Source organism: Macaca nemestrina, chromosome 14 (genome assembly GCF_043159975.1).
Source record: "Macaca nemestrina isolate mMacNem1 chromosome 14, mMacNem.hap1, whole genome shotgun sequence".
Classification (NCBI taxonomy): domain Eukaryota; kingdom Metazoa; phylum Chordata; class Mammalia; order Primates; family Cercopithecidae; genus Macaca; species Macaca nemestrina.
The window spans coordinates 9,867,901-9,882,810 of NC_092138.1; the positions used below are offsets into that span (position 1 = coordinate 9,867,901).

The following is a 14,910-nucleotide window of genomic DNA, read 5'->3' on the forward strand; positions in this document are numbered from 1 at the left end:
AGTCTAAAGAAGTTTAATTAAACCTTCACCTGCAGTTACACTTTCTTGTTTTTTGTATTTTTGAGACAGGGTCTCCCTCTGTTGCCCAGGCTGGAGTGCAGTGGCGTGATCTCAGCTCACTGCAACCTCTGCCTCCCGGGTTCAAGCAATTCTTGTGCCTCAGCCTCCTGAGTAGCTGGGATTACAGGTATGTGCCACCACACCCAGATAATTTTTGTATTTTTAGTAGAGACAGGGTTTCACCATGTTGGCCAGGCTGGTTTTGAACTCTTGACCTCAGGGGATCTGCCCACCTTGGCCTCGCAAAGTGTGGGATTACAGGCATCAGCCATGGCACCCAGCCAACAGTTACATTTTCTAGACTAGAGGTCTAGAATGTCCCTTAAATTGCTAACCCTTTAGGAAGGCAGCCTACTACCTTCACTTTCTCGGGACCAAAATACGCAAGTGTTCTTGCCATACTATTGACACCATTCACACCCTCTGCCACGTCACAAAGCTCCACATGGTAGAACATACAATGACCCACTTGCCTTTAGAAATCACTCCCGCAATCTTGGTAGTTATTTTTTTGAGCACACATTAAGAGAATGGGATTCTGTTGGAAGTGATAAAGCAGCTAGCTTTACTCAGAATGTGAGGACCAATGTTATAACTCCATACCAGAAACTGAATTAGTGATGCAATGTAAAAAAAAAAAAATTTTTTTTTTTTTTTTTGGAGACGGAGTCTTGCTCTGTTGGCCAGGCTGGAGTGCGATGGTGCAATCTCACCTCACTGCAACCTCCATCTCTCGGGCTCAAGCAATTCTCCTGCATCAGCCTCCCGAGTAGCTGGGATTACAGGTGTGTGCCACCACGTCCAGCTAATTTTTTTTGTATATTTAGTAGAGATGGGGTTTCACCATGTTGGCCAGGCTGGTCTCAAACTCCTGACCTCAGTAATCTGCCCACCTTAGACTCCCAAAGTGCTGGGAGTACAGGCGTGAGCCACCACGCCCGGCTGGGATGTCCAAAAATTCAAGGTGAATTTTAACATCTGCAAACTTCTCCCCCTAGAAATATAACCAACTTTTAACACTTTTCCAAAGATCAACTATTTCAGGTTATATTTGAAAGAAAAAGACTAATTAAAACATCCTGCATCTAAGGCTTAAAGGTAGAAACAAAGATAATGATGGTTACTTTTCTGTAGTATTCAACAGATAAACTTTATTGGGCACAACTGTCTGTTTTAAAAGAATGTAGCTTCCCTCTCTGTAGGAATACATTCTGAAAGCAGACCTGCTATTTAAGTCACTACTTATCTAGTCATGAGCTTAGACTGCAACCTCCAGCCCCATGTTTTACAAATGAACTAAGAAGACAATTTAGTGTTCATGAACGCTAAGACAATGCAAAAGCAAACGTAAAACACAGATATATCTCTTTGGGCGCAGTGGCTCATGCCCACTGCACTTTGGGAAGCCAAGGCGGGTGGATCAGCTGAGGTCAGGAATTTGAGACCAGTCAGGCCAACATGGTGAAACCGTTTTTATTAAAAATAAAAAAATTAGCCGGGTGTGGTGGCAGGCACCTGTAATCCCAGCTACTCGAGAGGCTGAAGCAGGAGAATAGCTTGAACCCAGGAGGTGGAGGTTGCAGTGAGCTGAGATCATGAAACTGCACTCCAGCATGGGCGACAGAGTGAGACTCCGTCTCAAGAAAAAAACAAACATAGATGTGTCACTTTATTCATAAAAATTAGATGTACAGTCTTCTCAATCACAATGAAGTAGAAAACGTGAAACATCCTACTAAACTTTTAACACTGCTTATTACAATTTTTATGTATGCTAGAAGATGCTAGTGTTCTAAAAAAGATGTAACAACTAAAATATTCCTAAAACCAAACATTATATGACAAGCAAAATCGACTGCATGGAACTGAAAGTGTAATCTCAAACATCAAAAATAAAGCCAGCCGGGCGTGATGACTCGCACCTGTAATCCCAGCACTTTGGGAGGCTGAGGTGGGAGGAACACTTGAGTCCAGAAGTTTAGGACCAGCCTGAGCAACACAGTGGAGAACCCATCTAAGAAAGAAAGAAAGAAAGAAAAAAAAGAAAGAAAAAAAGGAGAGAGAGGGAGAGGGAGAGGGAGAGGGAGAGGGAGAGGGAGAGGGAGAGGGAGAGGGAGAGGGAGAGGGAGAGGGAGAGGGAGAGGGAGAGGGAGAGGGAGAGGGAGAGGGAGAAGCAAAACATGGTAAGGCCTTAAGTGATGCCCGATGATGACAGGCCAGCTGAACGGCGGCATGCCCTGTGCCAGGCATAGGCCTGCACTGTGCTCACTTGTCTTTGACACGCTGCTCTCTCCTAAAGGACTGCTCTGAAAATGACCACAGTTTTGTCCTTAGTAGCATCCATCAGATTTAGATTAAAGTAAGAATCTAGTAGCTACTTTAATCTAGTGCTTAAAGCTACTTTACCACAGTATTACAGAAAAACTAGAAGTAACATTTTGTTAAAACCAGGTCCCCAGTACATAAAACAGAGTAAACACAGTGCAGGATAAAGACTGACTTTAGGAAAAAGAGTTACTGCTGATGTCATTTCTCTAACAGTCGTCAGACTTTTCTATGAGAAGGCCAGAGGCTCACACTTGTATACACAACGTGCAGGTGCAGGGAAGACCAAGGAAAGCAGCTATCCAATTTTTTACAAAGCCATACAGAGACAAGTTCAAGGAAAAAGCTTTAAGAGTTATTTTCACAATCTGTACGTGAACACAATTCACAATGCTGCCACTCAACCCTGGGTTGTTAACAACTGTTAACCTATGTTAACATCAAGGTTGGTTTTGTTTTGTTTTCTATTTTTTTAAACAGAGTCTTGCACAGACTCTGTCGCCCAGGCTGGAGTGCAGTGGCACGATCTCAGCTCAATGCAACCTCCGCCTCCAGGGTTCAAGCTATTCTTCTGCCTCAGCCTCCCGAGTAGCTGGGATTACAGGCATGCACCACCACACCCGGCTAGCTTTTTTGTATTTTTAGTAGAGACGGGGTTTCACCATACTGCCCAGGCTGGTCTTGAACTCCTGACATTGTGATCCATCCACCTTGGCCTCCCAAAGTCCTGGGATTACAATAGGCATGAGTCACTGTGCCCAGCCCAACATAAAGTTTTTAAAAGACTTTCTGTCCTTTCACATTATAATGTGCTTCAGTAACTCCAACATAGAAACAGATAATTTTAAATGTATATATAATCTTCTTACCCTATTAAGGATTTTAGGTAGTTTGTGTGGTACATAAAGCTCTTAACTTTCCCCCCAGAAAGCATAAATTGAAAATGAGAAAGAGGATGGTAAAAGCAGAGCCAGGAGTAAGCCTACTCACTCACTGAACAGTCAATGTAAAAAAACAAATGCGGCCGGGCGCGGTGGCTCACGCCTGTAATCCCAGCACTTTGGGAGGCCGAGGCGGGCGGATCACAAGGTCAGGAGATCGAGACCACGGTGAAACCCCGTCTCTACTAAAAATTACAAAAAATTAGCCGGGCGCGGTTGTGGGCGCCTGTAGTCCCAGCTACTCGGGAGGCTGAGGCAGGAGAATGGCGTGAACCCGGGAGGCGGAGCTTGCAGTGAGCCGAGATCGCGCCACTGCACTCCAGCCTGGGCTGGGCGATAGAGCGAGACTCCGTCTCAAAAAAAAAAAACAAAAAACAAATGCACAGCAAGGCCCCGTACTTTTGTGTCACCTCAGAGCTGGGGAGGGGCCGACGCACCACTTGGACCAGTGTCCTCACTAAAAAATTAAGTAGCAGCTGGGCGTGGTGGCTCACGCCTGTTAATCTCAGCACTTTGGGAGGCAGAAGCAGGTGGATCACCTGAGGTCAGGAGTTTGAGACCAGCCTCAACATGGAGAAACCCCGTCTCTACTGAAAATACAAAATTGGCTGGGTGTGGTGGTGCATGCCTGTAAACCCAGCTACTCGGGAGGCTGAGGCAGGAGAATTACTTGAACCTGTGATGCGGAGGTTGCGGTGAGCCGAGATCGTGCCATTGCACTCCAGACTGCGCAACAAGAGTGAAACGCTGTCTCAAAAAAAAAATAATAATAATAAATAAATAAATAAATGCATACATACATACATAAGCAGAAAGAATGCCAATGTCATGTTTAGGCAAACTTATGTGCCATGACATTTTTCAAAAACCGTCTGCTACTTGGTTTACCAATATCAATCATAAGGGAAGACGGAGACTCTAGGAATGGCTGGAGAAGTAACTTAGACTCAATGAAGTCTCTCAACTCCACATGCTGCCTAAAAACTTAGTACATGACACAGAACAAACCAATTACTATAAAAATTAAGTATAAGATTGCAGATTATGAGCAAAAGAAATCTAGGCTTTTTAAGTCTCCTGTATGGTTAAAAAAAACAGGTTTATGAAGATATTACTTTCATGATATATTGAAGTGTCTTTAAAATATAAAGTTATCTGGCTAGGTGCCATGACTCACGCCTATAATCTCAGCACTTTGGGAGGCTGAGGAGGGTGGAATGCTTGAGCCCAGCAGTTCGAGACCAGCCTTGGCAACATGGCTGAAACCCTGTCTCTACCAAAAATACAAAGATTAGCCAGTCCCATAACCCAGTCTCAAAATAAATAAGCAAATGAATATATTTAAAAATTAAAGTACTACTCGGGAGGCTGAGGCAGGAGAATGGCGTGAACCCGGGAGGCGGAGCTTGCAGTGAGCTGAGATCCAGCCACTGCACTCCAGCCTGGGCGACAGAGCGAGACTCCGTCTCAAAAAAAAAAAAAAAAAAATTAAAGTATCTATATTCTTGTGATGAAAAATTTTTTAAATTTCTTCAGCATACTTTCTCTCCAAAAAGACATCGTTTATTTACTTTTTTTAGTTATGGAAAATTTTTTAAGTTCCGGGATACATGCACAGAACGTGCAGGTTACATAGGTATATGTGTGCTATGGTGGAGGCATTTATTTTTTAAGCACAAAAACAATTTTGGGTTATAATTCCTAGTATACAGAGACACAGATGCCTACATTCTAATGACTAATATAAAACCTTTTATTTGGCAATTTGGAAATAAACACTTTTTAGATATTAACTTATGAAATATGGTTACAGAAAATTATTCACAGAAAATATTACACTATAGATGGATTACTCAAATCACTCCAATGAAGTAATTTACTTGAGGTGTTCATAAAGCAGCTCAGAGTCTGGGCACAAAATAGAGATCTGAGTCTTCATTCCTCTGTAATCCTGCGTGAGATACTCAATCTCTGCCCCTTCCTCAAAAGACTGTTAAGAACAAAATAAAATAGCGTGGAAAGTGCTTGGCAAGGTACTTATTAAGCATTTATGAATGCTTTATTAGTATCAAATGCTTTTGTCATCACAGAGTTTAATTGTACCAGAAACAAAAATTCTCCAACAGAGTGATGACTGCTTTAAATAGGGGAGTTGATTCATTCGTTTACAAATACTAGTCATCAACTTTCAAACTTCAGACTAAACTCTGTTATATTTTTGGAGCGATATTTACAGAGCTGTACCCGCGATAGATACCACAGACAGAATAATCTACCTTCAGCAAGGAAGGTCAGAAAATCCAGACTCAAGACGGGCACCTGTGCTTCCCAATGGCTCATTTCCTCCCTAAACTACAGACTTCTTCCACCAAAGCCGAGGTAGACCCTGTCTTCAGTCCACCTCAGTAACCTCCACGGTCTTGGGGCATAGACACTGCACTGACACAAACCTAGAAGCCCGGTGTCCCGAAGCCCCAGTTTGCACTCATCCCTCACCAAGTATCAACCATTCTCCCAAAAGCAGGTCAATATCCTGGACTTAAGCACGAGATCCTTTGGCCAAAATGAATTGGGAAACATTTTTTTAAAAAAACACTAATTAAAACATGCCATAAATTCCACTTTTTACCTCGTTGATTAAAATAATCAAGAAAGATAAAACATACATAGGTGTTAATATTAGGATGGTGCAAAAGTAACTGCATTTTTTGCCATACAAGCAATGGTAAAACTGCTATTACTTTGGCACGAGCCTGTATTACTTTCATTTTTTTATATCTTAGCATTGAGAAATAGTGATTTTTCACTATAGAATCCCATTGTTTATTATTTAAATATGAGTAAAAGCATTATAAGAAATATTCAAAGCAAGAATAGATATGAAAGTATAAAATACACATTATTTAACTCTATTTAAAAGAATTTTTTTAAAGATCTTGTAAAGTTGAATTTTATCAATGTCAAACTGCAAACTTCAATATTTAATATATGTGTGGTATCGATGATTGCCTCCTCTTCTTTCAGGTATTATTGAATATTATCAATCAAATAAAAATTCTATTTCTTTCCGTTTCTATGCATATCTGACATTTACATGTGGTGAAAAGGTTATTTGGCCCAAAAACTTCTCAGAATCAAGTTTAACACATCACAATTTGCTCATGAGCACAAACTTTACAGTCAGGAGTTGCACATAAAGGGTTTATTTTAAATGTTTTAAGGATAAGATAGAGTTACATCATAATTATAAAAATTACTTACAGAATTAACAGATTTATATTGTGTATACTTCTAAATGCAGAGAACAGGGAACTGTCTACACATTGTATAAAATAAAATTAAAATTAAAAATGAATTCAAGCTTGAAAGATGAGGTCATTTACCTAATTTTAAAATGTGAACACGAAGACCTCTGACCTGTACACATTCATTCCAACTGCACTAATGATGGAAAACACAAAGAGCGCAGCATTTCCAAGGAACCACAGACATTTCAACCATAATTATTTTGTTATAATAATTGTTCCTGTTTTGTCTTTGGAGAACTTTCATTTTTTTAAGACAATCAGCTTAAGAGTGTTTTCAGGCACTACAATTTGTGACAATCGGAACAGTCTTCTAATGGGTCTACAGTGTTCAGAGATTCAAGCCCAATGCACTTCGTGGTTTGGCACATAAAACGATAAAAGAAACGAAATCTGATTTAGAAGTAACTGTGATTTTTTTTAAAGAAAACACAGTCCCTTCAAATGCTGCATGACATTTACAACTGGAAAATCACCTTCTGTTGGCACTACATTTGCTTCACCAGTGCATTTTTATCCTAAAACCACTAAAACGGCACAGTAAGCAAATATACAGGAAACTGAAAACAAATAAAAATAAAGAAAACAAAAAAACCTAAATATCTTTAACATGCAATTTTAGTCAGTTACATTGAACATTCTACTTAGAATAGAGCATGCAAAAAAGGATGGTCTGCTTTTAAGATTTTTCTCTGAAGTTTTACGTGGCAGCCTGACATCACACACGCACGCACACACAATACAATAATACTAGAGCAGGTAAATGAGAAAGGCCGATAAATTTTATACATAGATTCATGTCTTGTGTTGTCACAAGTCCCATGATACTTTTGGAAATTAATGTTGAATTCCTGGAACAAGGAACCAACATTCAGATACCAGAAAAATGCAAGCAATGCATGCAGATCTGACACGTGAGCCTAAAACGAAGCCCAAGATACAAGGGCTTGGGAGCAGAATTAGTCATAGCGTCATTAAGTGTGGTGTAAGCCACCAAAAGAAAGACAGAACGGGGGAAAATGGGGAGAGAAAAAAAAAATCTTCCCTTTCCCTCAGCCCTAAAGGCAATAAATGGAACAATGATTAAACTCATCGTCATCATCACCATCATCATGTTGCATTCACCTAGAAACTGGGAGACCATGTGGTATAAAAAAAGTCATTAAAGTTGCTTGCAGAAAAACCACAATGCAAGTCATTAAGTAATGCTAGAAATGTCTCAATTGACCCAACCCTCAAGATACTTCAAAATGAACTTTATTTTTCCACCCAAAGTGACCGAGCCAAGTTCTGCACAGTCCGTGCATGCTGGACACACTTGCAAACTCCTGCGCTGTAATGTCAGTCTGGCCTCCGGGAGCCAGGCTCAGCTTCGAGATTTACATGCAGGGACTCTTAAAGAGTCAACAGGAAAACACATAGCAGATCTGCAGAATAACACCTGTTCGCACACGAGAAGCACCTATGACTTGGGTATCACACTGCTTTCAGAAGCTTGTCCCTGGCTGCCCACAGTGAAGCACCAGGGACAGAGCGACTGCAGCTGTGGACAGAAAACTGAGGTACTGTGTTTACATGGTGAGTGGTCGTTACCATCCAACAGCACAAGGCACAAAAAATGGGCATCAAGCAAACCATGCATAACGAGGCCTGGAAACCATCAAGAACAGCCACAAAAGAGGTCACTCGGACCTCTGATTCAAACTTTTGGTGTTTGAGTGATAAGCATGCACGTTTAGGCTCTGCCCAAATATCAGGGAGGATTTCCAATCTCCACAAGAGACTGGTTTCACATATGGCCTTTCTCCTGGTTATCAAACCACCAGGGTTCCTCCAAAACAAAGTGAGAGCAGCTGTTTTGCTGATCAACCAATCACACTAGCAGTTCTATTTCAGTTTAAAACAACCTTGCAGGAATTAACCACATAAAGACTCCGTGGCTAAGGGCTGCTATTACTTACACCCACCAAGCGAACACAAACGACTGGCTTTCTTCTATGGTAACGCATCACTGACATGCAAACCCCAAGGGGCCACTGAATGGAATGAATCCACATTAACAGCACACCTGGAGCAGGAACATGCACCCCACAAGGTGTCAGGAGACTAAGCTGCTATTTGTCTAGACATTCTTTGTGAGGAAAAGCCAGGGGGTAGGGGAAAGGGGTGGGTTGAAAGTTTCTGACCATAATTATACATTAGCAATAATAGTAATAAAAATTTAAAAGTCCCAGAGAGCTTGTTAGAAGGCAACAATGCCACTCAAAACTTACACTTCCAATATAAAAGCACAGTATTCTTCCAGAAACTTACCAAAAACACGCAAACCAGTCATGTATTGTTGCCTTTTAAATTCATGTACTGAAATCCAGATTACCGATTTGTACACAATGTACCACATGTGCTGTCCAAAATACACCTACATTACACTGTGTGGAACAAGGACCTGGGCTTTGCTAAAAAGAATTTATGATTAAAATGTAACAACAACAACAAAAATTCAAAGCTTAGAATTAAAGGTAGCCTTTTACCCAGATTCTTCACCAGATTGTAAAATTCTAATGAGTCATTAACTGTTCACAAGTAATTCATATTTGGACTTATGGTTTAAGGGCTCCAGATTGAAAAGGTGCTCTGAACTTCTGATTTTTTGAAACAAGCTGAAATGTTCCCATATGCTTCCTGTGCCCAAAGTTTAATTTGAAATAAAGAGCAGTAATATCATAACCATGACTGACTTGGGTAAAGCACTCCTGTTAAACTCAAGAAAATTATGTCACCCCCATACTAATAATCCACAAAGAAAAGACTGCCAGTGGGGTGTGTGGGGAGTATGGGGTGTGTGTGGGGTGTGTGTGTGTGTGTGTGTGTGTACACATGTATCTGTGTGTATATATTATATATGTATACACACATATAGATATAGGTAGATACAGATACATATATCTCAAAAAAGGCAATAACGAAAACATCAAACTATGCTTGCATTGTGGCGGCAGAATAAGAGGGTTAAGGTGAGGGGGAAAATGGTTAAGATCTATTACAATTTTAAATGACTATGATACTAGCTTAACTTTTACCAAACTTGCCTGTAACTCCCCTCCAAATAGACAGACTTCTTTTAAAAGAAAGGGGTTCTCCTTACACAAAATGCTTTGTGTTCACATCAATCTGTACTATTCAGAACAAAACCAGTTCTGCTGGCAGAGATTGTGGGTTCGCAGGGACATTTAAGCTTTCATTAAACTGGAAAGCAATCAAGTCTTTATGTCTACAAATAATACATTTCATAGTTCCACAAATTTGGCAGTTTGTGATGACATCTAGGATGTTTTCACCAAATCGTAGACATAAATATGGAAATCATCATCAAACTTGATGAAATAGACGGAGGGCTTGGCTTCTACTTGATGAATGACCATGCCAGTCCTTTTGGAGCCATCTTCTTTGGCATATTCCACTTGTTTGCCTACCAGGCTGTCCACAACTTCTCCTGGTTCCCTTTCTGCTGGAGGTGAATCATCTATATTTAAAAAAAAAAAAGAGAGAGAGAGAGAGAAAATTTCTAAAACAATTTTTAGATATAAATCAACTCATATTTATTTTCATAACTTAAAAAAAATTTTTTTTAATACCCTGAATTCATGATTATCTAGACCAGGAGTCAGCAAACATTTCGTAAAAGACAAGGCAATAAATATTTCAGGCTTACGGGCATATGGTCTCTGTCCCAACTGCTGAACTCTGCCACTGCAGCACGAAAGCAGCCACTGATGATATGCATATAAACAGATGTGGCTGTGTTCCAATAAAACCTTTTATCATAGTTTGCCGACCCCCATCTAGATATATGAACAATTTTAAAAATCATAACCAAAAATTCATTTGGTCCATATTTAATCTGTAGCTGTAATTAAATGAAAATAAGTTTGAGTGGCTTTGAAAGATAACTTGAAAGCAGACAATTCCTACAGGGATTACTGAGAATATGGCACATATTTAAAATGCCTAAATACCATTGGTTTACTCTGAATCCTTAAAGCCTCTTCCCCCTCAACTTCACTGCATTTCACATCATCTTCCTAACTCAGTTCCAAAATTTAAGTTTTCTATGCTTTAAAAATTGGTACTGAATGAACTTCACCCCAGGACAAGTACAGGGGAATCTCTGAGGATGGCCCAGGCATCTGTACTGCCTAAAAGGTCCCCAAGATTAATGTACTGCTTCTGGCCTCTAAGAAAACCCACAGCAACAGCAAACCATTACCACCAACCAAAACAAACAAAGTAAAAGAAAAAAAGAAAGGGGGCTTGCTAAGCAGTTACAATTCTATTTTAAGAAACTGCATGGGTTCTGAAAAACTCAAAGCTCTTTTCCTCACAGTGGCAGGTGGCCTTCAGGTAGGGAAACCAGAGGTTCCAGCTACATAAGACAGTCCACGTTATCCTGGCACAACTGGTAGCAATGCCATTTTACTCTCACAGGTATCCTGGTGTGGACCATATAACGTACATCTATTAACAGTAGTCTGCCTCTTTGGTTACAATAAATTCTCTCACTGAATGACAATCCAAAAACTGCTACTGTGATCTCTGGTACTAAGAGTCACAAGCAATAAAAATAAAACATCTGAGCATAATCAGTTCTTTTAAAAGAATAAAGAAATATAAGCTGAACTCTTTTCTTTAAAAATTATCTTCCCTTAAGCAGTATCATCATACTGTCATATTTTTATGGCACTTTCATGTTTACAAAGGAATTACAAATACACGATCGCACATAAATTTTATAGTAACTGAGCTAATCAAGGGAGTCATGTAGAGGCCTGTTTTAGCATCAGAGCTAGTACTCGAACAGGACCCTTTCAGAACTCATTAGATCAGAGCACCACCACTGTTTCTAAAGGTAAATACGCTTCCACAGCGTGTACATGCACGCACACACACGTGCACACACACACAAATGTAAGTTTGGAGAATTAACGGAGAGGGAAGATCAAAAAATGGTTAGGAAAAGTGATGGAGAATTGCAGACACCCTTGCATTTCCTATGATTAGGTTAACAGTACTTACTCTATCCATAAAAAATGTTCAAGTTACCTCATAAAGGATGGAGAAATGCTTTTTAAAGAAATGTTCTCATGACAAATTCCTGAGTACATAATTTGAATTACCCCTTTATAACAAATGTACACAATTTTTTTTTCTTTTTGAGACAGAGTCTTGCTCTTGTTGCCCAGGCTGGAGTGAAGCAGTATGATCTTGACTCACTGCAACCTCCACCTCCCAGGTTCAAGCGATTCTTCTGCCTCAACCTCCCGAATAGCTGGGACTACAAGCGCCCGCTACCACACTCGGCTAATTTTTTTATTTTTAGTAGAGACCAGGTTTCACCATATTGACCAGGCTGGCCTCGAACTCCTGACCTCAGGTGATCTGCCCGCCTCGGCCTCCCAAAGTGCCGGGATTACAGGCATGAGCCACAATGCCCAGACCCAAAATTTTAAAAATATATATCAAAGTAGTAGAAATTCAAGGCCAGATGAGCAAATTAGTACATTAACTTCTTCATAGGAAGAATTAAAAAAAAAAAAAAGAAATAGAAATGACTGACACATGGCTAATGTATGGAGAGGGCCTATCAGTTACATCTGTCCAAGGTCAGAGATTCATGTGTTTGAAGAAAGGCCACTGAGTAGTTTTTAAAGGAACAAACTTAACCAAAAGCAAAATTAAGAAAACAATTCAATTCATATGTATAATAGCATCAAAAAGGATAAAATCCTTCGAAGTAAATTTAATAAAAGAAATGCACGGCCGGGCGCAGTGGCTCACACCTGTAATCCCAGCATTTTGCGAGGCCGAGGCAGGAGGATCACAAGGTCAGGAGATTGAGACCATGCTGGCCAATATGGTGAAACCCCATCTCTACTAAAACTACAAAAATTAGATGGGTATGGTGGCGCATGCCTGTAATCCCAGCTACTTGGGAGGCTAAGGCAGGAGAACTGCTTCAACCTGGGAGTCAGAGGTTGCAGTAAGCCAAGATTGTGCCACTGCTCACCAGCCTGGCGACAGAACAAGACTCCATCTCAAAATAAATAAACAAATAAAAAGCGGCCAGGCACGGTGGCTCAACCTGTAATCCCAGCACTTTGGGAGGCCGAGGGTGGGTGGATCACCTGAGGTCCTCAGGAGTTCAAGACCAGCCTGGTCAACATGGTGAAACCTCGTCTCTACTAAAAATACAAAAATGAGCTAGGCGAGGTGGCGTATGCCTGTAATCCCATCTACCCGGGAGGCGGAGGGAGGAGAATCGCTAGAACCTGAGAGGCAGAGGCGGCAGTGAGATCAAGCCACTGCACTCCAGCCTGGCCGACAAGACGACTCTGTCTCAGATAAAAGGAAAAAAGGGGAAAGCAAAAGTGAAAGGAAAGGAAAAAGAAATGCAATATTTTCAAAATATTGTTGAAATCAATCCACCAATCAATGAAAAAACAACCCATGCTCATGGATTAGAAGACTTGTAAAGTCTTGTTAACACTGTTAAGAGGGCAATACTCTTCAAACTGATCCACAGATTCAACACAGTCCCTATCAGAATCCCAGGGGACTTCTTTGTTCTGACAAGTTGATTCCAAAATTCGTATGAAATTGCAAGGGACCCAGAATAGCCAAAACAATCCTGAAAAAGAAAGCAGGGGCCGGGTGCAGTGGCTTACACCTGTAATCCCAGCACTTTGGGAGACTGAGGCAGGCAGATCACTTCACTCCAGGAGTTCGAGACCAGCCTGGCCAACATGGCAAAACCCCATCTCTACAGAAAATATTAAAGTTCGCCAAATGTGGTGGCACGTCTGTAATTCCAGTTCCTTGGGAGGCGGAGGTTGCAACGAGCCAAGATCGTGCCACTGTACTCCAGCCTGAGCAACAGAGTGCAACTGTCTCAAAAAAAAAAAAAGGAAGAAAAAAAAAAGCAGGACTCAAACTTTGTCAACTGATTTATTTATTTATTTATTTTTTTGAGACGGAGTCTCGCTCTGTCGCCCAGGCTGTAGTGCAATGGTGCGGTCTTGGCTCACTGCAACCTCCACTTCCCAGGTTCAAGCGATTCTCCTGCTTCAGCCTCCCAAGTAGCTGGGATTACAGGTGCCTGCCACCATGCCTGGCTGATTTTTAGTAGAGATGGGGTTTCCCTGTGTTGCCCAGGCTGGTCTCGAACTCCTGACCTCGTGATCCACCCGCCTGGCCTCCCAAAGTGCTGGGATTACAGGCGTGAGCCACTGCGCAACAAGGATGCCAAAACCATTCAATGGGGGAAAGAATAGTCTTCGCAAAAAATCGTGCTTGGACAACTAGATAGGCAGTCACAAGCAAAAATAAAATAAAAAAAAAAAAGAGGTTGGACCCCTACCTTGAAGCACAAACAAAAATTAACTTGAAAATGCATCAAAGACCTGTAAGTAAGAGCTAAAACTATAAAAACTCTTACAAGAAAACAAGGGTAAATCTTTATGACCTCAGATTTGGCAAAAGATTCTTAGGACACAAAAAGCATACTCAGCAAGAGAAAATGTAACTTGGACTTCAAAGTTTAAAACTTCTGTGCAAAGATCATCATCAAGAAAGTAAAAACAGCCCATGGAATGGTTTCTATTTGCAACATGTATCTGATAAAGGTCTTATATTTTAAAAATCGTCACAATGCAATAATGAAAGACAGATAATTCAATTTAAAAATGGGCAGGAGATATGAATAGACATTTCACCACAGATGATATAAAAAGGGCCAATAGGCCGGGCATGGTGGCTCACATCTGTAATTCCGGCCCTTTGGGAAGCCAGGTGGGTGGATCCTTTGAGGTCAGGAGTTCAAGAGGAGCCTGGCCAATATGGTGAAACCCCCTCTACTAAAAATACAAAAATTATCTGGGCATCGTGGCACGCACCTATAGTCCCAGCTACTCGGGAGGCTGAGGCAGGAGAATGGCTTGAACCCAGGAGGCGGAGGCTGCCAGTAAGCTGAGATCATGCCAATGCACTCCAGCTTGGGCAACAAAGCAAGACTCCATCTCAAAAAAAAAAAAAAAAAATTTTTTTTTTTGTTTAAAGGGCCAATAAGCATATGAAAGATGCTTACATCATTACTCATCAAAGAAATGCAAATCAAAGCCACAATGAGATACCACTTCACATCCACTAGCATGGCAAGAATCAAAGTCAGGTAACAGTAAGAGTTGGTGAGAATGTGGAGAAATCAGAACTCTCATAACACTACT

General features: G+C 40.9%; 1 protein-coding gene across 8 annotated transcripts in view; it reads right to left on the bottom strand.

Moving 5' to 3' along the window:
- Positions 1-5,065: 5,065 nt before the first annotated feature.
- The window catches only part of LOC105498793 (spindlin 1), an 86,507-nt gene continuing 76,662 nt past the window's right edge, over positions 5,066-14,910 (bottom strand). For all 8 annotated transcript variants that reach the window (XM_071077585.1, XM_011771136.3, XM_071077586.1 and 5 more), the window contains one exon: positions 5,066-10,154. In XM_071077585.1, coding sequence (XP_070933686.1) covers positions 9,955-10,154 — 200 coding nt within the window. In that variant the 3' untranslated portion in view covers positions 5,066-9,954. The remainder of the gene's footprint in view (positions 10,155-14,910) is intronic.